Source organism: Rattus norvegicus, chromosome 4 (genome assembly GCF_021556685.1).
Source record: "Rattus norvegicus strain SHRSP/BbbUtx chromosome 4, alternate assembly SHRSP_T2T, whole genome shotgun sequence".
In the NCBI taxonomy this organism is placed as follows: Eukaryota; Metazoa; Chordata; class Mammalia; order Rodentia; family Muridae; genus Rattus; species Rattus norvegicus.
In genome coordinates, this window is record NC_141537.1 from 169,528,385 (window position 1) to 169,556,243 (window position 27,859).

General features: G+C 45.7%; 2 protein-coding genes and 1 long non-coding RNA gene across 12 annotated transcripts in view; 2 read left to right on the plus strand and 1 right to left on the minus strand.

The window, feature by feature from the left end:
• LOC102551409 (uncharacterized) overlaps nt 1-2,884 on the plus strand; it is a 41,497-nt gene extending 38,613 nt beyond the window's left edge. The window contains exon 8 of the long non-coding RNA XR_015687112.1: nt 2,520-2,884. This is a non-coding gene — a long non-coding RNA (uncharacterized LOC102551409). The remainder of the gene's footprint in view (nt 1-2,519) is intronic.
• Nucleotides 728-21,129, minus strand: Mansc1 (MANSC domain containing 1). 3 transcript variants are annotated; one of them, XM_087659371.1, is made up of 4 exons: nt 20,680-21,129; nt 13,520-13,865; nt 8,121-8,261; nt 728-2,439 (listed from the first exon to the last, which is right to left on the minus strand). In XM_087659371.1, exons 2-4 carry the CDS (start codon nt 13,737-13,739, stop codon nt 1,541-1,543), a joined length of 1,260 nt encoding a protein of 419 aa, XP_087515497.1. In that variant the 5' UTR covers nt 13,740-13,865; nt 20,680-21,129; the 3' UTR covers nt 728-1,540. The 3 variants fall into 3 exon arrangements, with proteins under 3 accessions (XP_087515497.1, NP_001103073.1, XP_087515498.1); NM_001109603.3 differs by lacking the exon at nt 20,680-21,129 and adding an exon at nt 20,246-20,428; XM_087659372.1 differs by lacking the exons at nt 8,121-8,261; nt 13,520-13,865; nt 20,680-21,129 and adding an exon at nt 6,800-6,952 and having other exon boundaries at nt 728-2,730.
• Nucleotides 20,465-27,859, plus strand: part of Borcs5 (BLOC-1 related complex subunit 5) — an 84,986-nt gene continuing 77,591 nt past the window's right edge. For 5 of the 8 annotated variants that reach the window (XR_015685695.1, XR_015685699.1, XR_015685698.1 and 2 more), the window contains exons 1-2: nt 20,465-20,727; nt 21,665-21,834. The gene's annotated coding sequence lies outside the window, so the exon portion shown is untranslated. Of the gene's footprint in view, nt 20,728-21,664; nt 21,835-22,139; nt 22,324-27,859 lie in introns of all 8 variants that reach the window. The other 3 variants (XR_015685694.1, XR_015685697.1, XM_087658281.1) reach the window with 1 other exon arrangement.

Genomic DNA, 27,859 nt, shown 5'->3' on the forward strand with positions numbered 1-27,859 from the left:
AAAGGATCAAGCACATAAACAGGGCTCCTCACAGTTTCTGCTTCAGTTCCTGCGTTAGCTGCTCCCCCGTTTCTGTCTTCCGTCCTTGGTGAGGTTTGGCTCGGAAGTGTAAACCAAATAAACTTTCTTTTTTATCAACATTTCCCCAAAATTTCAGAACTTAACCAGTAAAAAGTACATTAATCAAAAAGCTACATGTCCCTTCTAACATTACCCCCAGGAGACCTGTGATTGACTGTTGTTCACGTTTAGTAATAATAATTTTGGTAATTTTTAGACTTGGTACAGTTTTAGAAGATGTTAACACTTTTTTTTTAAGTTAGGCCTAATCCCAAACGGGTTCGTTTGGCTGTGCATTAGAACTAGTTAACTGGTCAGTCATGAGGCACATACTAGTAATCCTAGAACTTGGATGGCAGAGGCAGGAAGGCCAGGAATTCAAGATCATCCTTGGCTCCAAGGAGTGTTTGAGGCTGGTCTGGGCTACAGGAGACATTGTCTTAAAGAAACAAATAACGAGAAACCTAACTTATCATTGTCTCCATGGTGGACTAACGTTCTGCTAAGCCCCTCCCTAAGGGACTTCTTTGGTCCTTGACGGGAAGAGAGGCCGTCGGCTTCCAACACGAGCTCATGCTTTCATCATTCCTTCATGTCGCTGGTAGGAAAAAACAGAAAGCTATCCAGCTGGACGTGCCACTTAAGAACAAGACCGAGGGACAGGAGATTTATTCAAATATTTAATTGGAGGGAGATACATCTGGAATGAGTTTTATTGGAATTCATAAAAAAAAGAAAAGAAAATACTTCAGTCCATTAAGACTAGTATCAAACGGTTGTCATTATCTGGAAAGGGAAACAGTAATGAATCAACTCAGACGTCCTAAACCTGAGCGGTCTTTACCTACAGCCGGAGACACACTTCTAGTTTATACTTAATATTTTAGTTGGGAATTATTTTCAGCTACTATTTTACAGACAGATCGATACACCCTCAGTAACTTAGTTTCTTTTATTCCTTCTCGCTTCCTCTTAAAAACAAAACAAAACAAAAACAACAAAAACAAAAGTCAAACAAAGAAAGTGGTGGGGCTGAGGGTGTGGCTTAGGAGGAGACAGCTTGTTGAGCATGCAGAAGGCCCTGACCTTGCACAAAGAATTTTAAAAAATTTTTTCTTTAATTAAAAATCCAGACATGGTAGTGAAAATCTGCAACCCCTGAATTTAGGAGACAGAGGTAGGAAGATCAAGAGTTCAAAACCGTCCTGGGCTACCCCAGCCTGTTTCAAAAAGGAAGGGAAGGAGGAGGGGGGAGGAGGAGAGGAGGAAGAGGAGGAGGAGGAGGGGGAGGGGGAGGAGGAGGAGGAGGAGGAGGAGGGGGAGGAAGAGGAGGAGGAGGAGGAGGAGGAGGAGGAGGAGGGAGAGGGAAATAGGGCTATTTTTCAAAATATAATTCCTGCTGAGATGGGCTGGGCAGAAGGAACGCAGGTGGCATTTGGCAACGAGATCTTACATGAAGTGAGAGATACCGAATTTGTCTTTAGATGTCAACATAGATCCCATTGATCAAGTAGTCAAGTCTTGAATAGCGTTTCCTACGGAGGGATTCAACCAGCATCCTACCCAAGAGGACGAGGCCTATTACCAGAAACAAAACACCGAAGAGGAGGGTCCCAATGAGAAGCCATTTCTCAAATGAAAGGCCATGCCGGGTGTTTGGACCCCTGTTCCGTGGTATGCTGCCTACACTGATCCTCCCGTTCTCCCAGGGGGCAGTCTTGTTTATAACGGAAGACTCTGAGGTTGACAAAGAAGTGGCAGCAGGGCGCTTCCCATGCCTCGTGTCTGAAGTTAGCTTGGAGCCTCCTCGAAAGGGCACTGTTTTGAAGATGCCTTTCGAGTCTGTATGTGCTTGAAGGATGGTCGTCAAAGCTGCCTGGGGTGAAACCACGGGTATAAAACCTGTAGACACGGGGACTGCTGGAGACTCCGAGGTCACAGTGGTTACGTGTGGAACTGTGGTGGCGTCCTTCGGCCGTGAAGTCTTAGGTGTCACTGAAATGCTGGCCAGCAGAAGTGCAGGTTTCAGGGTGGCAGAGACGTTACTACCGCGGGGAGCCACAGTGGGAAATGGAGGCGTTTTAGGGAGCAGGTGAACCATGTTTAGTTCTGAGGGAAGCTGTAAGCTCTGAGAATGGTTTTTCCCTTCATAGGAAGGGGGCTGCGTGCTTGCGTCATCAACCTGGATGTATTTCTGCAAGTGCAGGGAGGTTGTGGACTTCGGAGAAGATAAGTCTCTCCAAAACAGGCCGGTGGGCTTTGGGTAGCCTGCTGGGGGAGGGACCCCAGGGGTGACTCCTGGTAAGGCGTGGCCAAGTAAGAGAGACTCCTCTTGTGTTAACTTTTGGAGTGATGAATTAGCTCTGGTCAGTGGAACATCTGAAAGTATAAAGAAAATCAAAGAGTTAAAATGTCCATGCTGGGCATTTGTAAAATACAAATGTTTACTGTGTCCCCAGACTTGACTCATGATGCGCATGCTGGTTGGCTGGTCGTTGCTGTTTTGTCCATTTATAGAAGCCAGAGTCATCTGGGAAGGGGAGCCTCAACTGGGATGATGCCTCCATCAGATTGGCCTGCAGACAAGTCTTTCAAGGCATTTTCTTGGTTAGCCATTGATGTGGGCAGACTTGGCCCACTGTGGGTGGTGCCACCTCTGGGCAGATGGTCCTGGGTTGTATGAAAAAGCAGGTTAAACCAGCCATGGAAAGCAAGCCTGTAAGCAGCCTTCCCTCAAGATGTCTGCACGGGTTCCTTCTTTTGGCTTCTTCCCTCAGTGATAGACTGGGATAGGGATATATGCCAAATAAACCCTTTCCACCCCGAATTGTTTCTGGTCAGTGTTTTATCACAGAAATAGAAAACAAACTAAGATGGACTAATAACTCTTTCCCTCCCCCCTTCCCTCTCTCTGTCTCTCTCTGTCTCTTCTGTCTGTCTCTCTCTTTCTCTGTGTGTGTGTGCACGCCTGTGCACATGTGTGTATACACTTGTGCATACATGCTGGAAAATGAACGCAAGGCCATCCTGTATGTATTAAGCATGCACAGTATAACTGAACCACACCCCAGATATTTCATCAAATCATGTATAAAATAGAAAAGTCCACACTGTTGGGTATCACAACAGTGTCTCTTTACCCCACGGTGTCCTTTATTTCTATCCCAGTAGGACAGAAGAAAAGAGACAGTGGGATTGGGGTTCCCAAGCTGACTGAGGAATCGATGGGAACAGCAGGGAGGCTGAGAGAAGCACCCTGTAGAAGGCAGGAGGGTTAGGGAGAGAAACATGGCCAAGGAGGCTGGGAGAAGCAGGAGTGGTAGGGAGAGAAAGATACAGGGGTTGAGGCAGGGCGGGTTGGGCCCCGATGGTCTGAACAGGATGAGGAGTGGAGGACAAAAATGCTATGTGAGGCAAGCTCCCGGCTAACTGCCAATGGGACAGGTAATCATGGAGACAGATGTTCTGGCCTGGGCATGGGACAGGTGAGAAAGAGTGAGAGAGGCCTTGGGAGCAGAACTACGACAGGCCTTGACCAGTGAGGATGGTTTGACAGAAACAGGGAGGAGTGGGCTTCAGGATCTGGTCTCCTTAAGGAGCCAAAGAGATAGCACAAGGCAAATGGCATTTTCCAAATAAAGTCAGGGGTGGGCGGTTCAGAGCGTTATCAGAAGAGGAAGGCTATCCAGAGGCTTGGACTTGCAAAACTTGGAGTTAATGGAGCAGATGCCTTAGGTTATGTCACTGATGTTTGAAACCACAGTGCCCGCGCTGGTTATGACGGGTAGGACCATTCAGCCCGGCTCCCAGGGAACAATGGGGGGGGGGGTTGCTCAGCCACACGCAGCTGTTTACCACAGTTCAAACCCGAAAAGCTTGTTAAAGAAACCAAGTGCAGTGAGAGATAATTTGAATTGCTCAGTATTAACGGTGGCCGTTTTGATAGGATTAGACCCGCAGGTCGAGGCTGGGAGTGTAGGTTGGTAATGCATTTGCCCAGCAGACACGAAGTCCCGGGCTCAACCCTCAGTATCACATAAACTGGGCACCCAGGAGGCGGAGGCAGGAGGATCAGATGTTCAAAGCCATCCTCTGCCATACAGAGAGGTCAAGGCCACCTGGGGGAGTACATAATAAATACCCCATCTCAAAAAAAAAAAAAAAAAAGAAGAAGAAGAAGAAGAAGAAGAAGAAGAAGAAGAAGGAGGAGGACCAGGCAGAAAAAAAAGAGTCAGAAAGAACTGGGGGGAAAAAACAGGAGGTGTCACCCTCTTCTTAATGTCCCTCCATGTCCATTTCTAAAGTAGACCTCATATGATTGATTAATAGATCCAAAGGCAACCGAAGAGGTCTGATTGCTTGGGAGTGTCCACGAATCCTCATACCTTCCCATGGTTCTTTATTACTTACTGTTATTATTATCTTTTAATATTTTAAACGTTTATTTATTGGGAGATGGAGGAAGGGACCCAGCCTGTGTGCATGGAGGTCAGAAGATAACTTGCAGAAGCCTGTTCTCTCCTTGTACCACGTGGGTCCCGGGGAATCAGACTCAGGCTATCGGGGCCTAGCTGCTGGTGCCCGTACCCTCTGAGTCATCTCGCTGGCCCTTTTTCGTTTGTTTGGGACAGTCTTAGGTCACTCGAGCTACTCTCGAATTTGATATGGAGTCGAGGCTGGCCATGAGCTCCTGATCCACAAGCCTCCACCCCGATGGCAGTATAGAAATGCATCATCTCGCCAGGCTACAATAACCTTTAAGAGTCAATTAATTAATCTAGGACAGGGTTTAACATCCAAGCTGAGCCTGCTACCTACCTCCGTGTGCTGTGCAAGCTGGGAATGAAGTTTATATTTTTAAGTGGCTGGAATTAACCAAGAGAAAACCATATGCCATTTGATTTTGCTGCTCTTCAATTCAAAGTTTTACTGGTGTCTGGCATGTTCACATGTATACCATGTATACAGTCGCTGTGGCAGCTTCTATATGGTTAGGGCAATGGCTGAATAGATATAACTGGTTGCACACGGCCAGAGTGCTCCAACCCAGGCCTCCCAAACCTAGCTACTATTTGATACAAGACAGAAAAGCTGTCAGATGCACGCTCTAGGCTACTGTGCTCTGCTCAGAAATAGAGGTAGGGGCTGGCTGTGGTGCTGGTGCCTGTGATACCAGCACCTGGGAAGGAGAAAGGTCAAGGGTTTACAGTCACCCTCAGCTATAAAACGAGTTCAAGACCAGCCTGGTTTACAGAGACTGTCTAAACCATGTCACTTCTCCCCATACCCCCAAAATCTGGATACTTCAGCTTCCTTTTTCCTCCCACACAGACAGATCTCTCTCTCTCTCTCTCTCTCTCTCTCTCTCTCTCTCAATTTCTTCTATTTATTTATCTATCTATCTATCTATCTATGATGTCACATACATAGCATCACCAACTGTATCATAAGGTATTTAGTAAAAATGATGGGGACTGGAGAGATGGCTCAGTGGTTAAGAGCACTGACTGCTCTTCCAGAGGTCCTGAGTTCAATTCTCGGCAACCACATGGTGGCTCACAACCATCTGTAATGGGATCTGATGCCCTCTTCTGGTGTGTCTGAAGACAGCTACAGTGTAATTATAATAAGTAAATAAATAAATAAATAAATAATCTTTAAAAAAATAATGACACAGGGGCTGGGAGTGTAGCTTATAGTATACCCCAGGCCCCAGGGAGGATCCACATGATCACACACAAAAGAAACAAATATACCTTTAAAATAGGGGGGGTCAGCTAGATGGTTCAACAGGGCTGCCAAGATGTTAATTCTGACCTGAGAATTCTGAGTTCAGTCCCCTGAGCCTACATAATAGAGAACCAACTCCCACAAGTTGTCCTCTGACCTCTACACTATCACTACGGTGAATATGGCTACCTACATCCCCCCCACACACTCTCACACACTCCCACACACTCAAACACACACTCACATGCACTCACTCACACTCACACCCACACCCAAGCACAACTCACACACACCCACAAACTCACACACACTCACAAGTACCCGCACCCCCACACACGGTTACACACACAGTCACACACACACACTAAAATAAAGTATCATAATAAAGCATTTAAATACTATTCTAAAATAAAAAAGAACTAGGGGAGAGGGGAGAGAGAGAAAACAAGACCATTTAGTTTGTGGTTATATCCATCGACAAGAATGACCAAAACAGCTGTTTGCTTTCTCGAGCATGTGAGCTCAGCTCTAATGAAAAGCAAGCGCTAGTCGCTAGTCGGGTTTGATAAGATACAAGTGTTGGCAAGGAGCCCGGAACCTCACAGAACCTCCACACCTGCTCCTCTCACCTCGCCCACTGCTGTTTGCACTGGGCAGGGCTTCTCTCTGGGGCTTAGGAAACAGCCCTGGGCCTTAAACTCTTCTTTAGAGTTTCATTTTTCAAGGGATTTCGCTGGGTTGAAAAAAAAAATCAGGGGCTATTTCTTGGAAACCAGCTAAGCAAATAGGTTTCCAATTTATTGGATTTCTGAATCCTCCCATTCTTACAGAGCTTGGTAAAAAGATATATTGCAAAACTATTAAAGACAGATGAATGTTAAGCTGCAGGGCTTTTGTGGACTGAGCAGAGTCCGCTGTCATCCTTCAAAGTGTCAGTCTGTAAATATTAGTCAGTTGGTTACAGGAAATAAAAGTTCCTTCAGAAACAAACCCCCAAACAGATACTTACATTTCAGTTCAGTTCAAACAGGATAATTTATGATCAATGGAAGAACTCAGCCCATAAACACGAGTAGATTTATAAATAGAATTAAGAACATAACTCGTATACATCCTGCAGGAATAAACAGTCCTCTGCATGTGTCCAGGATCTGCTGTCACTGCCGGGAACCGTCCTTCAACCTGCTCTGTGCTCATGATGCCCCCTGGTGGCTATCGCCAGAACAGCTTGATTCCGGTTCCTCCACCTTATTTGTCCTTAAAATGTTCCTACATAGACCCGCTTTCCTTTCCTCTTGTCTCCATTGGCCAGCATCTTTTTCTTTCATACACTATAAAAACACCAACTCTACAGAAGTATTATGGAAATTAGAAAACTTAATCTTCAGTTAGAATTTATATCACCATAGTGGACCATTCAAACAATCTGTGCTTTTCGCACCCATTTAAGAAAGTGTTTGGCACATTGGATTTCCCTGGTTCTGGAACAAAATTCAGGCAGAACCCCTGAGCCCCGACACACACCCACACACCCACACACCCACACCCACACCCACCCACACACACACACCCCCCACACACACGTACACACTCAAGAGACAAATCACACATCCCAGTGCTCCAGATAGTTCATTCCACAAAGCACCTCAGTTTAACAGGCAAGAGAGAACACTTCATTCTACTCTACTTCCTGACTCTGACACTGCTGTCCTCAGAATCAGCCAATTCACAAATGGTGGCCCCACCCATGTAGGTGTTCAAAAACTGGACCTCCGTTTCCTTGTGTCCATTTTCCTGGCCACCAGCGAGCTTTGCGATCTTACCTCTTTCTATCTCCTTTAACCTCCCCTGGCCATCTTCTGCCTATATCTTCCTTCCCAAGCAACCAGTTTTTCCATTTTCCCACTCCTGGGGCCTCAGGGTGGTTCCAAAAGGAGACACCAGTGGACTTTAAGAAGTCTCTTTAAAGACATCACGGAAGCACACAGCCTGAGTCTCAGCATCCTGGAGACAGAGGTAGGCAGACCTCTCTGAGTTCAAGGCCAGGCTAGACTGCATAGCAAGTTTCAGGTTTGCCAACACTGGATCAGGAAGAGGCCCTGTCTTACAAAAAAGACAAAAGCAAAACAAATGACTTGGGCAAGCAATTGGGCTTAGAGGCTATGGGCAACATCTCCAGATGCTATTACAGGAAAATATATTTTAGTTTAATGAATTTCGAATCATGAAATATTTATGAACTTTTTTTGATACTTAAGACTGTTACAGGAAATCTTGTGCAGGAGCCAAATAATTTAGTCACAGAAGAAAGAGAACAGTGCCTTTCTTACCTCTGAAGAGCCTGTAGCTCACAAGGCCCTTGGCTGGCTTCAGTGGACAGGCGTCCTCACTGGGACAGAAAAACAGGTAACAGTTGGGCTGTCTGTCTGTCTTCCGGGTGTCGAAGATCATCAAATTACATGACTTGTCCCCTGCAATGAAAGGCTGGTAAGCCCAAGTTTGGAATAGAACTTTTTAGACTAGAGCAAGATGGAGGAACTGTATTTACTGCAGAGTACCTCTGCTCACTTTGCTCTTGGCTGCCTCTTCAGATCATTCCCTTCTCCTGAGTTTAATGATGCTTGATTGGCTCTAGAAACATGAATTAGAAATCTCAAAGGAGGGCAGGAGAGATGGCTCAGAGGTTAAGAGCACTGACTGCTCTCCCAGGGGTCCTGAGTTCAAATCCCAGCAACCACATGGTGACTCACAGCCATCTGTAATGGGATCTGGTGCCCTCTTCTGGTGTGTCTGAGGACAGCTACAGTGCACTCACATAAAATAAATAAATCTTTTTAAAAAAATCTTGGAAAAGCCATTTTTTCAACTTATAATTTTATTATTATCTGTTTTATGCGTATGGGTGTTCTGCCTGCCTGCATATCTGTGCGCCGTGTGCATGCAGTGCTCGCAGAAGCCAGAAGAGGGCATCAGATCTTCTAGGACTGGCGTTACCGGTGGTCGTGAACATCATGTGGTTGCTGGGAGTCGAGCCTGGGTCCTCCGGAAGAGTACCCAGTGCTCTTAGCCACTGAGCTTCCCAAATCAATTTTTTAGCTGCCCGTTTCGTTCTCCAGAGATAAATCCTCCAGTTATTAAGATGTCCTTTAGGAGCTAGGGCTTAGAATGACACTCCCAATTATCTGGAGCTCCAGTCCTAGAGGATCTGATGTCATCTTCTGACCTCCTTGGTAACAAGCACACAGATGATGAACACACATATGTGTAGGCAAACCACCCAGACAGACGCATAAGATAAAAATAAGTCTAAAAAAAAAAAACCCCAAACCCAGCAGTAAGAGATATGTTTTAGCTAGGTGTGTTGGTATGGTCTTGAGGTAATCCTCAGGATGCAGGAGGTGGGGCTGGAGGAGCGGGAGTTCAAGCCCATCCTCAGCTATGTAATGAGTTTCAGGCTGGTCTGGCTATAAGAGATCCTATGTCAAAATACCAGACTCTGCTCTTCCTTTTCTGACAAGGTAATACCCACAGCAGCATTGGTGAAGGTTAATGTCACTGTCAACCTGATAGGTTTGAGATGCATGTAGGAGTCAGTGAAGCACCCTCCTATCGGGGGTAGGGGGTGGGGGGTGGGGAATGGGAGGTGGGGGCAGGGTGGTCCTTCCAGGAAGGATTAACTCAGTGGTTAAGACCTGTCTTGACTGTGGGTGACATTGTCCCTTAGGCTGGGAACAAGAATAAGGAGGAACCAAAATTGGGGGTGGGGATGGGGGAGCAGGAGAAAGATAGCTTGGATGGTGGCCACAGCAGGAGGGTCAGGAGTTCAGGGCCATCATGGCTACCTATTGAATCTGAGGCTAACATGAGCTATATAATACCCTGCCTGAAGCAAAAGCTAAGCACAGTTGTACATCCTGTAATCTCAGTACTCAGGAGGCAGAGGCAGGAGGGTCATCACAAGTTCAAGGGCAGTCGAGGCTATACCGGGAAACCCAGTCTCAAAAAACTGAACAAACAAACAAAACTCCCCCAAAACCCAATTTATATAAGACAGAAATATTATCTGTGAGGACTGAATGCCGGCTGTGTGGATGTTTTCTGACAACACAGAAAACCAGATATTTGTCCTCAATTCCAAGAACAGGGGTTTTCAGGCCTTTATTTTACAGTGAAATACTCATATCTTTGCCACCCGTGGATCTCGGTTTTAAACTTTCTCCTCATTTATTCTGGAGCCAAAACTGCGGTTTTAAGATACCTCGACAATCTGACAATAGTCATAGACTGTAGGAAAATGCACATTAACACAAAGACACAAAATCTCGCCTGTGATTGGGGGTTTGTGGACCTACTACGAGCCTAAAAGAAGACCATGCTGGGTCCCTTCTCCCATCATTTGACAAAATAACTGATGTAAACAACCCAGGGGAGGAAAGCCCTGTCGGGAGCCCACAGTGCCGGAGGCCTCACTCTAGGCAGGCATCCCGGGTGGTGTGGAACTTGTGATTCTCCTGAGAGCTGGGATGTCCGGAATTCATACGTGCTCACCTCTCTCTCTCTCACTCAATGGTTATCTCAGCAATCCAAAGATCAGCACTTTAACCCCAGAGCTATCGAGGCTTCTCGCAGCTGCTCGGATTACAAATGCTAATTACGTTCCCCCCAAAACTGTTTAGTGAGAGGGTCTGCTGTAGCTTCTGGGAGCCTGCCCTCAGTTGGTCAATAAAGATGGCGGCAGCTGGGAAGGACAGAAAGAGGTGGGATTTTAGGATTTTCTGGGCTTGGGACGGGGAGGAGAGGAAGAAAGGATCCATCATGCTTTAAGAGAGTGTGGAGAGAGGAGAGACACAGAGGCTGCCATGGGGTAGAGAAGCAAGGAGGGGGCCCTGGGCTCTGGGCCAAGTAAGCCTGGCCCAGAGGGCGGCGCACATGGGACCGAAATGGCCAAGATGGAGCATAGAAATTAATAAGTAGTAACTCGGAGTTGTCGGTTGGGGGCGGAGGTGGATTCTAACAACACAGAGGCTAGGCAGTCGTCCAGCTATTGATCTGCTTTAGACATATTAAAATACAAAGACCGCGTGTGTGCCTTTCATTCCGGAACATAAACTACTGTGGCCGGCAGCAACCCCACAGGATTTATTAATAAATATTAATTCAACAGCCTCTATGCGGACATTTACAGTAAAAAAAAAGTAGACATTTAAGTTAAATCACTATGCTCTCTATAAACCATAGCGCCACAAAGCGTACCACTCAATTTGAGGTCATCAAAGGGCTACGTCCGATGGGCATCTACCACAGGGTCTCCTCCCACACCAGTTCTCCAAACCCCAGACAACAGCGGGATATCCTGCAATTCAGTTCAACCCACTTCTGGATCCAACCTGCTGGGCTTAGCACCAGGCTCCATAGGTTACGGGTTTCATCCTGCCAGCCTCCGGTCCTCTCAGAAGCCAGTGGCAGGTGGCAGGTTCGGGTTACCTGAACTCTGACTGGACGACTAGTTCAGAGCTTGCCACAACCCTGCCTCTCCCATCTGATAATTTGCTGGTATGACCCAACTCAAGGAGTCGTTATATTTACAATTACACTGTAAGACGAAGGATATAATTTGCTTTTGCACATGCGTGGCTCTCAAATTCCGGGGTCTTCCTTGTATAAAATAAAAAGGGTACAGGCGAACAGTTGGATAAAGGGGGACATAAGGGAAGGTCTAGAAGGGTCACGAGCGCGGAAGCTCCTGTCCTCCTGGAACTGGGGTATGCTACCCTCGGACTACACAAACGCACTCACCTACCTACCTTAGCAGCTCCCCTAACGTCATTCTTTGGGGACCTATGTGACAGCTACTGCACAGGTATAATCGATGTAAGTCAGTGGCCCTTTGGGTCCTCCCTGGAGACTAGGGCACAGGGCTGAATGTTCCAGGCTTCTGACCAGGGTTTGCTTTTTCTGATGACCAGCGACATCTAGAACATTCTGTGGACCTGTTAGGCAGTCTCAATCAGCACACGTGAGTTAGAGTTGAACCAGACTTATGAAAACAAGACTTGCGCCGGTCACTCATACATTCCAAGGGTTTAGGAGTTAGCTCAGTGCCACCAACACAGGACGGCCTGTGTACGCTATACCAGATACTCAGAGGGCTGATGTAGGAGAATCACATGGACAAGGCCTGGGTGGGCTACAGAATGGGTTTTAAGGCAGCCTGACAATTTAGTGAGACCCTGTCTCAATTGTAGTGCCATATTGGATTTGGGCCTGGCTGCTTTGTAACTGCATGGCCACAGTTAAGAAGTCAGGGATTGTTGGACAGAGGCCTCTCCCATGTATTTACGGCACAGGAAGAAAAGACCAAGTAGTAACACCCGGTGTCTCCACTGCATGACCTCTGCTGAGCCCGGCTGATGCGTGTGGAACTGACACACCTGGACCACACCTGGGAGGTGGTCAATTTACTTCTGCCTTTTGCTTCCTCAGCCTTTATCCTTGAGATTTAGGCTGCTCTTCTGGGATTTCTCCCGAATTAATTCAGGTCTCGTAGTTGGTCTTTTGTTACCGAAGTCACGAGCCAGGTAGTCAGGAGCCAGGGTTTCCCACTGTGCTTCCCAGTTATTTTCTACCTGGAGACTTGGGTATATAAGTGGTGAATAAAGCTACAGGAGACTCTTCCTCCTTCCTCACTCTCACTCTTCTTCCTCACTCTCACTCTTCCTTCCACTCTTCCTCTGTCTCTCTCTCTCTTCCTCTCTTCCTCTCCTGGCTTGACATGATAACGTGTGTGTGTGTATGTGTGTTTCTTTCATCCCGTAGGCTTTCACCCGATTCTCGGTACTGTGTCGGTGCTGGCGCCGACACTCAATGAAAAAGTTAAAAGAGCAGGGCTGGAAAGATGCTGCTTTCACAGAGGACCCTGGTTCCCAGCACTCAAAAGGCAGCTCACCTGTTACAGTTTCAGGGGATCTGTCGCCCTCTACTGGCCTCCACTGGTACTGCATGCACTGGGCAAATACACATAAACAATAAAAATAAATCTTTTTTTAAGTAAAAAGAAGGCTGAGGGGAAAAGAGCTGGGTGGGGAAGAGCTGAGGGGGAGAGCTCTTACCGAGCATATTGCTTCATCTGAGGAGATAAAAGCAACATTCACACAAAGACCAGAGACAAAGGCTATGCCTTACGCCACAGTGTCTCACCCAGAGCGGTTTCATGCTTCGGGACAGAGAGACCTTTCTGTCCTATGCACTAACTCTAGCACTTAGCCCAGGTGTGGCATATAACATTGTTTCATGTCCATTTACACCGGGTCCGGTGGAGCAAAACTGAAACATTTAGCTCTGCTTAAAGACAGGCTTCTCAGCTCACTCTGCAGATTTGAAGTCCATGTTTGAATCCATAAACTTGGGTTTTCTTCTGTCATAAAATGTATCGGACTAAATAACTCCCTTCCGGCTACTAAGAATGCTCCTCTGGTGAATGAGCTGCTGGGTAAGCCTTGAGACCTGAGTTTCATCCCTGAACCCATCTAAGGGATATACGGACACACTTATCAGCAACGTTTTAGTACAGCTCTAGGTGGGATGGTGGAACGTACTTGTGGACAATTCCCAGCCTCTGTGTCACTTGTCTTTCTGCTCCACTGAGAATCACTGGTGCAAACTAACCAGCCACACCCTCCAACCCCCTCCACGACAAAGCGCACAGGCCACAGCAAGCTGAGCCACCCACCGGCTATGTCGTGTGTTGAACAGCAGGCACCGATGCAGTCTTCCTGAGCTGCCATGTGTATGGGCTCATTGCCTCTGATGCCTTTGGAAAGCGAAGACTGAATGTCGATGACAACATCCTCCAGGCTCTTGGTGAAGCAGTTCTGACCAGCGGACAGCCTTGGTGTCAGGAAGGAAATGATTACCAATGTGTAAGCCAAACTGTGTCCCCCGAAGAGCATTCTGAACTGTCGCTTCGTCTTGGTCTCTCTTCAAAGACCAAGGATGGACCCTTCTGGTCAAGGATGGACCTTCTGGTCTCGTCTCACCTCAGAAGACTGTACAGATTGTCTTTACTCTAGAAAAAACTGAAAGAAAGAAACAAAGACATCAATGAGCCTTGGGAAGCTGAAGCAGGAGAATCGTCATGAGTCCAAGGTCCACCTGAGCTACATAGTGTGAGTTATAGGCCAGCCTGGGCTACATAGTGAGTTCAGGCCAATCTGGGCTACTGTGTGAGACAGCTCAGCAGGTAAGAATACTTGCCAAGTTTGGATTCTAGCATACTTTTTTTCAAAGATGTATTTATTTATTTTATGTATGTTAGTACACTGTCGCTGTCTTTGGACACACTAGAAGAGGGCATCAGATTCTATTACAGATGGCTTTGAGCCACCCTGTGGTTGCTGGGAATTGAACTCAGGACCTCTAGAAGAAAGTCAGTGCTCTTAACCTCTGAGCCATCTCTCCAGCCCTCTAGCATAATTTTTTCCCTTTTTTTCTTTATTAACTTGGGTGTTTCTTATTTACATTTCGAATGTTATTCCCTTTCCTGGTTTCCCGGCCAACATGCCCCTAACCCCTCCCCCTCCCCTTCTTTATGGGTGTTCCGCTCCCCAACCTCCCCCCATTACCACCCTCCCCCCCAACAATCACGTTCACTGGGGGTTCAGTCTTGGCAGGACCAAGGGCTTCCCCTTCCACTGGTGCTCTTACTAGAATATTCATTGCTACCTATGAGGTTGGAGCCCAGGGTCAGTCCATGTATAGTCTTTGGGTAGTGGCTTAGTCCCTGGAAGCTCTGGTTGGTTGACATTGTTGTTCATATGGGGCCTCGAGCCCCTTCAAGCTCTTCCAGTCCTTTCTCTGATTCCTTCAACGGGGGTCCCCGTTCTCAGTTCAGTGGTTTTTTTAGCATACTTTTTTATGGCTTGCAAACTGTCTATGACTCCAACTGTAAGGGATTCCACACCCTCTTCTGACCTAGGCATAGGTACTGACACAATATACACAGACAGACACATACACACCACCAATAAAGAAAAGTAACCAATTCAGTGTGCACGTGTGTGTGGAGGTCAGACAGAATATGGGCCTTAACCTAGCACTCTCCGGCTTATTCCCTGGAGGCGGACTGGCTTGCTGACACTACTCTCCCCCTGCCTGCCCTACATACAGCGCTGGTGTTGCAGGTTATGGTATGCCTGGCTTTTTATGTGGGAGCGGAGGACTCAAAGTCAGATCTCCTCCAGCTCCAAATGTCTGCTTCTTTAACCTTTCTTTGACCATGATCTCTCTACTGGCTACTTTGCGTGTCAACTTGACACAAGCTGGAGTCATCACAGAAAAAGGAGCCTCAGCTGTGGAAATGCCTTTGTGAGATCCACCTGAAAGGCATTTTCTCAACCAGTGATCAAAGAGGGAGGACCCAGCCCACTGTGGGTGGTGCTATCCCTGGGCTGGTGGTCCTGGGTTCTATAAGAGAGCAAGCTGAGCAAGCCAGGGGAAGCAAGCCAGCAAGTAACATCCCTCCGTGGCCCCTGCATCAGCTCCAGCTTCCTGACCTGCTTGAGTTCCAGTCCTGACTTCCTTTGGTGATGGACAGCCAGTGTAAGCTGAATAAACCCTTTCCTCCCCAACTTGCTTCTTGGTCGTGATGTTTGTGCAGGAATAAAAACCCTGGCTAAGACAGTCTCCTTTGGTAGTCTAAGGAAGCATAGGCCCTATCCTGAGAGAAATGCTCTAAATGTGTAAGACGGGTGGACACAGTGCAGAGCAACGTTACGACACCTGCACAGCACAGCATACTTTAAAACCCACCGGAAGCTGTTCTAGGAATCAGGTTTAGGAGATTTGGGTTGTACTCAGTTGGTGCTGCTCATACAACATCCACTAGGCCCTGGGTTCATTTCCCAGCACGACACAGAGCCTGGTGGCACACACCTACAATTCTAGCCCCCAGGAGGTAAAGAACAAACAGTAGAAGTTCAAGGTCATCCTCCAATACACAGTCAGTTGGAGAAAGCTTGAGATGCAGAAGGCCATGTCTCAAAACCAAACAGGATATATTTGTACCCACAAAATTCTAATGAGAGAAATCAAGGAAAGAAAAAAAAAACCACTCACCAATGATCCTTGAGAAACTGAAGCAGGAGGATCATCATGAGTTCAAGGGCCACCTGGCCTACCTAGTGTGAGTGAGTTATAGGCTAGCCTGGGCTATATAGTGAGTTACAGGCAACCTGGGCTACAGCATGAGATGGCTCAGCAGGTAAGAGCACTTGCCAAGTTTGGATTCTAGCATGGAATCCAATGGAGGGAAAGTCCATGTTTGTGGTAGGAAGATTGTTATTATGGTATCAGTTCTTCCCAATATCATGTATAAATTCAATCCCAGTAAGTTACCCTACGGATAATGACAAAATGCCTTTAACAATTAGATGGACAGCAAAGAGACCTGTAGAGTCAGTCAGCACAATGGAAGGCTAATGTCAGCAAACCAACATCCCTCATTCGGTGTTGGGAGGAAAGCTGCAGTTATCAGAAAAGTGTACTGGCAAAAGAAGGGACCAATAGATCAATGGGAGGGGAGGAAGCCTAAGAGATCGCATATAAAAACACAGATGAGTAGTCTTTGCAAAAGGGCAAAGGCAATTCAAATATAGCATCGGGGGCTCGAGATACAGCTCGGTGCTAAACAGGATCTGCTGTTCTTATAGAGAACTAAAACTTGGTTCCCAGCTCCCACCTTAGGGGCCCCACACACACCTGTAAGCCCAGCACTTTTCTTGCCTTTGCACACACATGTGCATCTTTACATACAGACACTAAAATGAAAATAAACTAGATCTTTAAAAAAAAAAAACGGTGCTAGAACAATGGGATAGACCCATGAAAAAAAGAAATGGAGACACAAACTTTTTACCTTTCACGGCAATGAATGCAAAGTGGATCACTGCCCTAAATGTAAAACACAAACCTATACAGTTCCAGGAAGTAACGGGAGACAAGCCTTCACAGTCTTTGATTAATTAAATGATGTGTTTTAGAAATAATAGCAAAAGCACAATCCTTAAACAAGCTGAATTTTGTTTCACATTTATTTTATCTGTATGGGTGTTTAGCCTGCGCGTCTGTACATGAACCGTGTGCATATGTGGCGCCCACAGATGTCAGAAGAAAGCATTGGCTCTCCCTACAACTGGAACTATGGCTGGTTGTAAGCCCATCGTGTGGGTGCTAGAACCGAACCCAGGTCCTCTGGAAGAACAGGTGCACGCAAGTGCTGAGCTATGTCTCCAGCCCCTGGCGTTCTACTTAATTAAAAAAACAAAAAGACAAAAACCCTGCTGCTCTATAAAAGCCACCGTTCTTTCCGTGTGTGTGTGTATGTGTGTGTGCGTGTGCGTGTTACATGTGTGGGTGCACATGCCCGTAGGGCACCGATGTTCAGAATCTTCCTTAACCGCTCTTCCGTTCTCTTCTGAGGCAGGGACTTTTAATCGAACCCAGAGCTTGCTGATGCCGCAAGTCTTTCTACCCAGCTCCGCCAAGGATCCCACCTGTGCCTTTCGAAGGCTGCTCAGCCTTCCCAGCACTTGTGTGGGTTGGGAATCCAAGCTCCAGCTCTCATGTTTGCCTGGCAAGTGCTGAGCTGGCTGGTAAAGGCCTGCCAGCCAAAATGTAGCAAGAGCTCTCAAGAGAAAAACTAAGAAATGGAGCCAGGCACGGTGGTGTCTACCCTGATCTCAGTGCCAGGTGGCAGAGGCAGGCAGACATCTATGAGTGCGAAACCAGCCGAGACACTGCTACGCACCTATGAGAACGGTAAAAAATCTGAGAAAGAGGCAGCACCAAACGCCAACTAGGATCTGGGCCAACAGGAACTCCATTCCTTGCTGGTAGGAACGCAAACTGGTACGGCCACTCTGGAAGAAGTGTAACTGTGCCTTACAAAGCATAAAGGTCATCTCACCACAGAACTCAGCAAGCTGCCCTACGTGTACCTACTCAGAGGCTTTAAAAATGGTGTCGAGAGCCTGGAGAGATAGGAGAGATAGTTCGGCTACTAGGAGTAGATACAGAGTTGTCAAATTCCAGCTCCAAAAGGATCTGACTACCTCTTCTGGCCCCTTCAGGCACCGTGGGCTCATGACACACACACACACACACACACACACACACACACACACACATACACACACCCGCCCCTGCACACATACTTAAAATAAAAGTTTTGAAAAGCTTGTTTCTACACGAAATCTGCACAGAAATGTCTACGGTAGCGTCCTTCAAAATTGCTCACGGCTACAAACAACCTTTCCATAGGCGAATGAATAAATAAAATACATTATATATTTAAATGTTGCTCAGTAATAAAAGGAAATGAAAGCCGGTTGGTGGTGTCACACCTTTAATCCCAGAGGCGGGTGGATCTCTTTGAGTTTGAGGCTAGCCTGGTCTAGAGCAAGTTCCAGGACAGCCTGGACTACACGGAGAAACCCTGTTTTGAAATACTTAAAAATAAAAAGAAAGAAAAGAGGGGAAGGAAGGAAATAAAGAAATAAAGGGAATTATCAAGCCATAGGTGGATAAGGAAAATCTTCAAAAATATATTGCTAAATAAAAGAAGCTAGTATGAACATGTTTGACTCTGAATGTTTCCTGATAGTCTGGAAAAAAAAAAACAAACCAAAATATCAGACCTGGGGCTGGCGAAATGGTTTTGAGGTTAAGAGCATTTGCTGCTCTTCTAGAGGACACAGGTTCTAAAACCAGCACCCATAAGGTAGTTTATGAGGCTCTGCAACTCCAGTTCCAGGGGATTTGATGACCTCTTCTGGCCTCATCAGGAAGTGCATTCAGGGGATGCACAGACATCGGGGAAAGCGAAACACCCACAAACATAAAATAAGGATTTTTTCTTCTTTTGAGACATAGTCTCACTACATAGCCCTGGCTGTCCTGGAGCTTACAATGTAGACCAGACTGGCCCCAAACTCATTGAGATCTGCCTGCCTCTGCCTGCCTTCCGAGTACTGGAATTAAAGGTATGTACCAGCACATTTGGCAAAAATGAAAATTTTGAGACCTTAAAAAAACATCAGAGCTTACCAGTAGGGGAAGAGGGATGGCTAGATGGACTACAGAAGATCCTTTCAACTGTGAGATTATTCTGTAAGATGCTGTAACAGATACATGTCTTTGTATGTCTACTAAGACCCCCCTGAACTATAAAACAGGTCAAGTGAACCCCGAGTGAATAATGAACTTTAAACGAAGTTAGCATACAGACCATTTTATGGTAATAGAACACATGTTTAATACTTCGCTTGTTATTACAGCTTCTGTGTACAAAAAAAAAAATGGGAAGATATATCATTTTCACATGCCAGCCTCTAGGTACTTTATATAGACCATGACCTTAAATCCTCACAAGAAATCCAGAATAGCCCAATCTAGGTTTTAGGTTAGCCTGATCTACTAGTGAACTCCAGGCCAGCCTGAAATACAGTGAGACCTTTACACACACACACACACACACACACACACACACACACACACACACACACAGAGAGAGAGAGAGAGACAGAGAGAGAGACAGAGAGAGAGACAGAGAGAGAGAGACGCAGAGAGAATCCTAATGAGAGAGCCCAGTTTTAATCCCACCTCCAGTTCAAACAACAAAACGTATGTGTCCTTCTTTATTAATAGTAAAAGTGAGTGAAGTATCAATTTTGAAGCAGTGCTGAATATAATCATTTGAGAGATTTGTAATGAATAGCACCTATGAAAAGTATCTGCATCCTAGTGGTGGCAAACCACAGTCGCTGTTCACTCTGCTATGGCCTTGCCTACATTCCTGACGGAAACGCTGCTTTTCAGTTAAAGGATAGGGAAGTGATAAATTTTTCCAAAGTTCACAGACTTCCTGAATTCTATCCATGGAGCCTGGAGACCGGAAAGGAAAGGGAGGAGAGTCTGATACAGTCTGGCCTCAAGCACGAACAGACACCTGAGGTGTTACAAGGAGACTGAGCAGGGGCTGCGCTCTCAATGTCTTCACTCTCAAGAAGTCACAACCGCTCTCTCCCCTGCTCCCCGCCCCCCACCTTTACAGACTACCACACAGCAGGTTGAATAAGGAAAAGGGAAGACAAGGCATAAAACAAGGGAACTTTCCCCTTCCTTTGAGCCACTGCACGCTGCTCCCTGAATGCTTTAGCCTCCCTCTGCAGACAATTGGGAGCTTGTGCCATTTACAGCAGGTGCTTTCAAGCCCGCCTGAGCATCTGTTTGGGGATTCTGCAGCGATAGACTATCCAGGCAGCCCCGCTTTGCCCTAGTCTGGTCCCTAGGGTCGCTTTGGGGTGGTTGCTGGAATTGGGCCCGAGAAAGGAGCGGAGTTGTTCTCAACAGGGGTCGACTCTACCCGAGGCCAGCCAGGAGAGGAAAGAGATGCCTTTACCTGCAAACAAGAGACCCCTGTGGTCCCCGTGGCGCCCGGGCCCAAGGACGGATAGGTCGCCTTTGCAAAGAACGGGCGAAGAGGCACAAGACTCTGGGAAGGATCGCAGGGGATGCTCCGCAGCTCCCGCACCGGCCCCGCAGATTTTGTCGTGACCAAGTTCCTGCTTCCGTCGCAGCGACTGAAAGTTTGCACGGGGGAAGGGCGCGTTCCTGCCCTGCAACCCGGAGCTGCTTCCCAGGCAACATCCAGCCTGACCGCCCCAGCTGGGACGTGTGGCGAGCCTAGCCGCCAGATCCCCAGCACCCAGCACTTTGGGAGCCACTAGAGGGGAAGATCGACTCTCAGGGTCAGCAAGAGTCTGAAACCGCGCTGTCGGGCAGCAGGAGGCCCTGAAGAGCAAACGCACTGGTGCTGATGGGGCGGTCACTCACCCAGGTGTACTCCGGCTCCGCATTCCTGTCCCTCGCTTCACAACCACAGTAAGCAGCCATCGCTGCCTTCTGTTTCAGACAGTTTCTGAAGGCCTGGGAGGCTTGGAATTCTTTGTGTGTACGCAAGGATGACCTTCAACTCCTGATCCTCTTGCCTCTACCTCCAAAGTTCAGGTGTTACAGGGGTGCACCGCCACATTCTATCCAAGGACGCCTTCTTGGTCAAAGTCCACAGAGCATCCTAATTTGGGCGTAATTAGGAGAATCTATTTCCACAAGTGGAGAGCGGGAGGGGCTCAATCACAGCTGGCAGTTCTCCAGCTAATTCTGTAAGGCATCAGGCTTTTTTCCGGGATGTACTGGTTTCTTGTTGCCATGGGTGTTTATTTTGGTTTGTCTTTTGCTATTTTGAGACAGGTTCTCACCAGTCTGGCTTCCAATTCCGTATGTGACTGAGTATGAACTTTGTTTGTTTGTTTAAAGATTTATTTATTTTATTTATACGAGTACACTGTCGCTGTCTTCAGACACACCAGAAGAGGGCATCAGATCTCATTACAGACGGTTGTGAGCCACCATGTGGTTGCTGGAATTGAACTCAGGACCTCTGGAAGAGCAGTCAGTGCTCTTAACCGCTGAGCCATCTCTCCAGCCCGAGTATGAACTTTTAAGTCCTGATCTTCCTGCCTCTACCTCCCAAGTGCAAGGGATTTCAAGTCATGATTTGTTCATGGGTATGGATAATAACTCTGAAAGCAGTGGTGTCTGTCGCAGCTGTTAAAACGCCCCAAACACTTACCACAGTACTCTGGCCTTATAGTGGTTTAGAAGTGTTTAACTAAAGTGTACTTGTTGGCAAATAACTAGAAAATGAGACTAGATGGTAAGGGTAGCACTGACTGCTCCACTTGCTCTTGCTTGCACAGAACCCCAAACGAATAAAAAACCTCATTAAGAGACTGATGTAATCTGGTCTAACTTTCAGCATCATCTTCACATTGGCTGGTGCGGAAGAGTTTTCAAGGTGCGGTTATAGACGACTGTCCTAGGCCTGTATATATAGTCAACACTGGCTTTAACCAATGGCTCCAGGAGGTATATGACGTAAGAGAAAGAGCTTGCGAACAACAGTCCGTTGTGTGAAACCAACTCCAGGTACGTGGAGGGTGACCTACTTTCCAGTTATAGTAATGTTGCCACAGCTTGATACCTAAGAGTTGCCAAGGAAAACTAGACTCCAATGTGGATTCAGGATTTCGATGGAGTCATTTTCCTGCATCAACAAGGTGCCGCGTATGTGTATTCTGTCTCTGTCTCTGATATGGAGTGTGTGTGTGTGTGTGTGTGTGTGTGTGTGTGTGTGTGTGTGTGTGTGTGTGATGGGAACTGAGCAGACCTCCACCATTAGTAATTGCAGGTCGCAGGCTATCTGCACACCTGCCTGCAATCTCTGATTTTAGGATTCGAAAATAGGAAGATCAGGCTGTCCTCGGTCGCATAGACTTCATATCTCAAGCAACACAGAAGTGTCCGGGTTTCTGTTCCGCTACAATGGACTTGTTATTCTTCAATCACAGCAGTGAATACAGGTCGCTGAGGAACACAGTGACTAAAAACTTCCTGGAGCTGGACCTGGAGGCATAGGTTTGTAACCCTAGTTAAAAGTTAAGATAGGAGAATCACAAGTTTAGCGGCTGTCTTGTCTACGGAGTGAGTTTAAAGCTAGCAGGCAATTTAGTGAGACTGTGTTTCAAAAAAAAATTTATTAAAACCCTAAGAGCTTGGGAAATGGCTAAGGGTTCAGAGGACCCAGATTTGGCTCCCAGAACCCACATCAGGCAGCTGACAGCGGCCTATTAAACTTTCTTGTTGCTGTTGTTTTTCAGAACAGAGTTTCTGCCCTGGCTATCCTGGAACTAACACTGTAGACCGGGCTGGAGTGGTAGGATTAAAGGCATGATATATATATATTGTAGCTGTGCCAGTGCTCTTAAACACTGAGCCATCTCTCCAGCCCCTAAACATTCTTTTTTCTTTTTTCTTTTTTCTTTTTTTTTTTTTTCCGGAGCTGGGGACCGAACCTAGGGCCTTGCGCTTGAGGCAAGTGCACTACCACTGAGCTAAATCCCCAACCCCTAAACATTTTTTTTAAAATTTATTTTTGTAGGGCATGGTGGCACATGCCTCTGAGCCTGGCACTCCAGAAGTAGAGGCAGGTAGATACATGTAAGTTCAAGGCCAGCCTGGTCTACATAAGTGAGTTCCAGGACAGACAAAGGTACACAGTGACTGAGACCCTGCCTCAAAAAATTAATTTTATGTGTATGGATGATTGGCTGAATATATGGAAATACACCCTATGTGAGCCTGCTTTGTGTCCTGGAAGGACAGAAGCTTTTGAATCCCTTGGAACGGGAATTACAGTGGTTATGAACCACCTTCCTTGTAGATGCTGAAAACTAGATCTAGGTATTCTGCAAGAATAGCAAGTGCTCTTAATTGCTGAATCATTTCTTCATCTCCTAAAAAAAATTAAAATGAAATGAAAAAGAATTAAGGACTGGAGATCAGCGGTAGAGTATTTTCCTAGCACACATACGAGGCCTTACTTTCAATCTACAGAGTAGTAAAAACTGTAAGAATAAACATTTCACATTCGTGTTGATAATGGAACAGATGTTTAACTTGTAATCAAATCTACGACTACCTCGTTGTATGGCGAGGTTTTGCTATGTTTCTGAAACAGGGCCTTGTTTTAAAGCCAAGCCTAGCCTTAAACTCAAGATCTTCCTTCCTTAGCCTTCTGAGGGCTGGGATAGCATTACACTGCACTGCTTGGTCCTGGAATCTGACTAGGGTATCAAGAGAATGAAGAAAGGACAGACACACAGACACATGTCCAGAAGAGCTGGGATTCGGTAGGATGTGCTTACTCTAATGGAGGACACTGACCACAACAGCCACCCAGGAACTTAGCGCTCTGAATTGAGGAGGTGGGCCTGTGGTACACGGCCAAATCAGGAAGCAGAGTTAGCTAATCTCAGTAGAAAGTTTCTGTAAGGAAGCAGTCCCAGGCCTGCTGGAGGAGCTATGGTCGAGAGTTTCTACATACATAGTCAGCATTTGAACTAGGATCAGAGAAAGGCTTTGCCTTCCCTCTAAGCCTGACCAAGAAGGCTTTGCTATCTATGCCCATGGGTCTGAGGCACTGGTCCATGACATGGCTGTGTTCATGTTAAAAACATAGTCACTCAGTCAGGATTTCCTCTGATCTGAACAGGATTACAGGTGCATATTGCTATGTCTGGGACCTGAAGAGATTTTTTTATTGGATATTTTTTTATTCACATTTCAAATGTTATTACCTTTCCCAGTTTCCTGTCCATAAGCCCCCTATCACCTCCCTCTCCCTTTCTTCTATAAGGGTGTTCCCCTCCCCATCCACCCTCCCCCACCCACATTCCCCTACCCTGGGGGTCCAACCTTGGCAGGACCAAGGACTTTTCCTTCCTTTGGTGCCCAACAAGGCCATCCTCTGCTACATATGCAGTTGGAGCGATGGGTCAGTCCATGTATAGTCTTTGGGTAGTGGTTTAGTCCCTGGGAGCTCTGGTTGATTGACATTGTTGTTCTTATGGGGTTGCAAGCCCCTTCAGCTCTTTCAATCTATTCTCTAATTCCTCCAACAGGGGCCCCGTTCTCAGTTCAGTGTTTTGCTGCTAGCATTCTCCTCTGTATGTGACATGCTCTAGCTGTGTCTCTCAGGAGACATCTATATCTGGATCCTGTTAGCACTTCTTAGCTTCATCCATCTTATCTAGTTTTGGTAGTTGTATATATATGGGCCACATGTGGGGCAGACTCTGAATGGCCGTTCCTTCAGTCTTTGCTTCAAACTTTGCCACCATATCCCCTCCTATGAATACTTTTGTTCCCCCTTTTAAGAAGGAGTAAAGCATCTGCACTTTGGTCATCCTTCTTCTTGAGCTTCATGTGGTCTGTGGATTGCATATTGGGTAATTCCAATTTTTAGCTTTTAGGCTAATATCCACTTATCAGTGAGTGCAAACCATATGTGTTTTTCTGTGATTGGGTTACCTCACTCAGGATGATATTTTCTAGTTCAATTCATTTGCCTATGAATTGCATGAAGTCATTGTTTTTGATAACTGAATAGGACTCCATTGTGTAGATGTACCACATTTTCTGTATCCATTGTTCTGTTGAAGGGCATCTGGGTTCTCTCCAGTTTCTGGCTATTATAAATAAGGCTGCTATGAACATAGTGGAGCATGTGTCATTGTTATATGTTGGGGCATTTTTTGGGTATATGCCCAGGAGATATATAGCTGGGTCCTTCGTTAGTGAAATGTCTAATTTTCTGAGGTACCTCCAGACTGATTTCCAGAGTGGTTGTACCAGTCTGCAATCCCACCAACAATGGAGGAGTGTTCCTCTTTCTCCACATCCTCACCAGCATCTGTTGTCACCTGAGTTTTTGATCTTAGCCATTCTGACTAGTGTGAGGTGGAATCTCAGGGTTGTTTTGATTTGCATTTCCCTGATGACTAAGAATGTTGAGCATTTCTTTAGGTATTTCTTAGCCATTTGATATTTCTCAGCTGAGAATTCTTTGTTTAGCTCTGTACCCCATTTTTAATAGGGTTATTTCTGGAGTCTAACTTCTTGAGTTCTTATATATTTTGGATATTAGCTCTCTATCAGATGTAAGATTGGTAAAGATCTTTTCCCAATCTGTTGGTTGCCGTTTTGTCCTAACCACAGTGTCCTTTGCCTTACAGAAGCTTTGCAGTTTTATGAGATCCCATTTGTCGATTCTTGATCTTAGAGCATAAGCCATTGGTGTTTTGTTCAGGAAATTTTTTCCAGTGCCCATGTGTTCCAGATGCTTCCCTAGTTTTTCTTCTATTAGTTTGAGTGTATCTGGTTTGATGTGGAGGTCCTTGATCCACTTGGACTTAAGCTTTGTACAGGGTGATAAGCATAGATCGATCTGCATTCTTCTACATGTTGACCTCCAGTTGAACCAGCACCATTTGCTGAAAATGCTATCTTTTTTCCATTGGATGGTTTTGGCTCCTTTGTCAAAGATCAAGTGTAGGTTCATTTCTGGGTTTTCAATTCTAGCTCACTGATCTACCTGCCTGTCTCTGTACCAATACTATACAGTTTTTATCACTATTGCTCTGTAATACTGCTTGAAGTCAGGGATGGTGATTCCCACAGAAGTTCTTTTGTCGTTGAGTATAGTTTTCACTTATCCTGGGTTTTTTTGTTATTCCAAATGAATCTGCAAATTGCTTTTTCTAACTCTATGAAGAATTGGGTTGGAATTTCGATGGGGATTGCATTGAATCTGTAGATCGCTTTTGGTAAAATGGCCATTTTTACTATATTAATCCTACCAATCCATAAGCATGGGAGGTCTTTCCACCTTCTGAGATCTTCTTCAATTTCTTTCTTCAGAGACTTGAAGTTCTTGTCATACAGATCTTTCACTTGCTTGGTTAGAGTCACACCGAGGTATATTATACTATTTGTGACTATTGTGAAGGGTGTCCTTTCCCTAATTTCTTTCTCAGCTTGTTTATCTTTTGTGTAGAGGAAGGCTACTGATTTTTTTTTGAGTTAATTTTATACCCAGCCACTTTGCTGAAGTTGTTTATCAGGCTTAGTAGTTCTCTGGTGGAACTTTTGGGGTCACTTAAGTATACTATCATGTCATCTGCAAATAGTGATATTTTGACTTTTTCCTTTCTAATTTGTATCCCTTTGACCTCCTTTCATTGTCTGATTTCTCTGGCTAGGACTTCAGGAACTATATTGAAAAAGTAGGGAGAGAGTGGGCAGCCTTGTCTAGTCCCTGATTTTAGTGGGATTGCTTCAGGTTTCTCTCCATTTAGTTTAATGTTAGCTACTGGTTTGCTGTATATTGCTTTTACTATGTTTAGGTATGGGCCTTGAATTCCTGATCTTCCCAGGACGTTTATCATGAAGGGTTGTTGAATTTTGTCAAATGCTTTCTCAGCATCTAATTAAATGATCATATGGTTTTTTCTTTGAGTTTGCTTATATGGTGGATTACACTGGTGGTGTTCTGTATATTGAACCATCCCTGCCTGCCTGGGATGCAGCCTACTTGATCATGATGGATGATTGTTTTGATATGTTCTTGGATTCTGTTTGCAAGAATTTTATTGAGTATTTTTACATCGATAATCATAAGGGAAATTGGTCTGAAGTTCTCTTTCTTTGTTGGGTCTTTGTATTTTAGGTATAAGCCTAATTGTGGCTTCATAGAAGGAATTGGATAGTGTTTCTTCTGTTTCTATTTTGTGGAATAGTTTGGACAGTATTGGTATGATGAGGTCTTCTATGAAGTTCTGATAGAATACTGCACTGAACCCGTCTGGACCTGGGCTCTTTTTGGTTGGGAGACCTTTAATGACTGCTTCTATTTCTTCAGGAGTTATGGGGTTGTTTAGATGGTTTATCTGATCCTGATTTAACTTTGGTACCTGGTATTTGTTTAGAAAATTGTCCATTTCCTCCAGATTTTCCAGTTTTGTTAAATATAGGCTTTTGTAGTAAAGTCTGATGATTTCTTGAATTTCCTTGGATTCTGTTGTTATGTCTCTCTTTTCATTTCTGATTTTGTTAATTTGGATACTGTCTCTGTGCTCTTTGGTTAGTCTGGCTAAGAGTTTATCTCTCCTGTTGATTTTCTCAAAGGACCAGCTCCTGGTTTTGTTGATTCTTTGTATAATCTTTTTTTGTTTCTACTTGGTTGATTTCAGCTCTGAGTTTGATTATTTCCTGCCTTCTACTCCTCCTGGGTGTATTTGCTTCTTTTTGTTCTAGAGTTTTTAGCTGTGCTGTCAAGCTGCCAATGTATGCTCTCTCCTGTTTCTTTTTCTTTTTTTTTTTTTTTTTTTGGTTCTTTTTTTTCGGAGCTGGGGACCGAACCCAGGGCCTTGCGCTTCCTAGGTAAGCGCTCTACCACTGAGCTAAATCCCCAGCCCCTCTCCTGTTTCTTTTTGAAGGCACTCAGAGCCATGATTTTTCCTCTTAGCACAGCTTTCATTGTGTCCCATAAGTTTGGGTATGTTGTACCTTCATTTTCATTAGATTCTAAAAAGCCTTTAATTTCTTTCTTTAT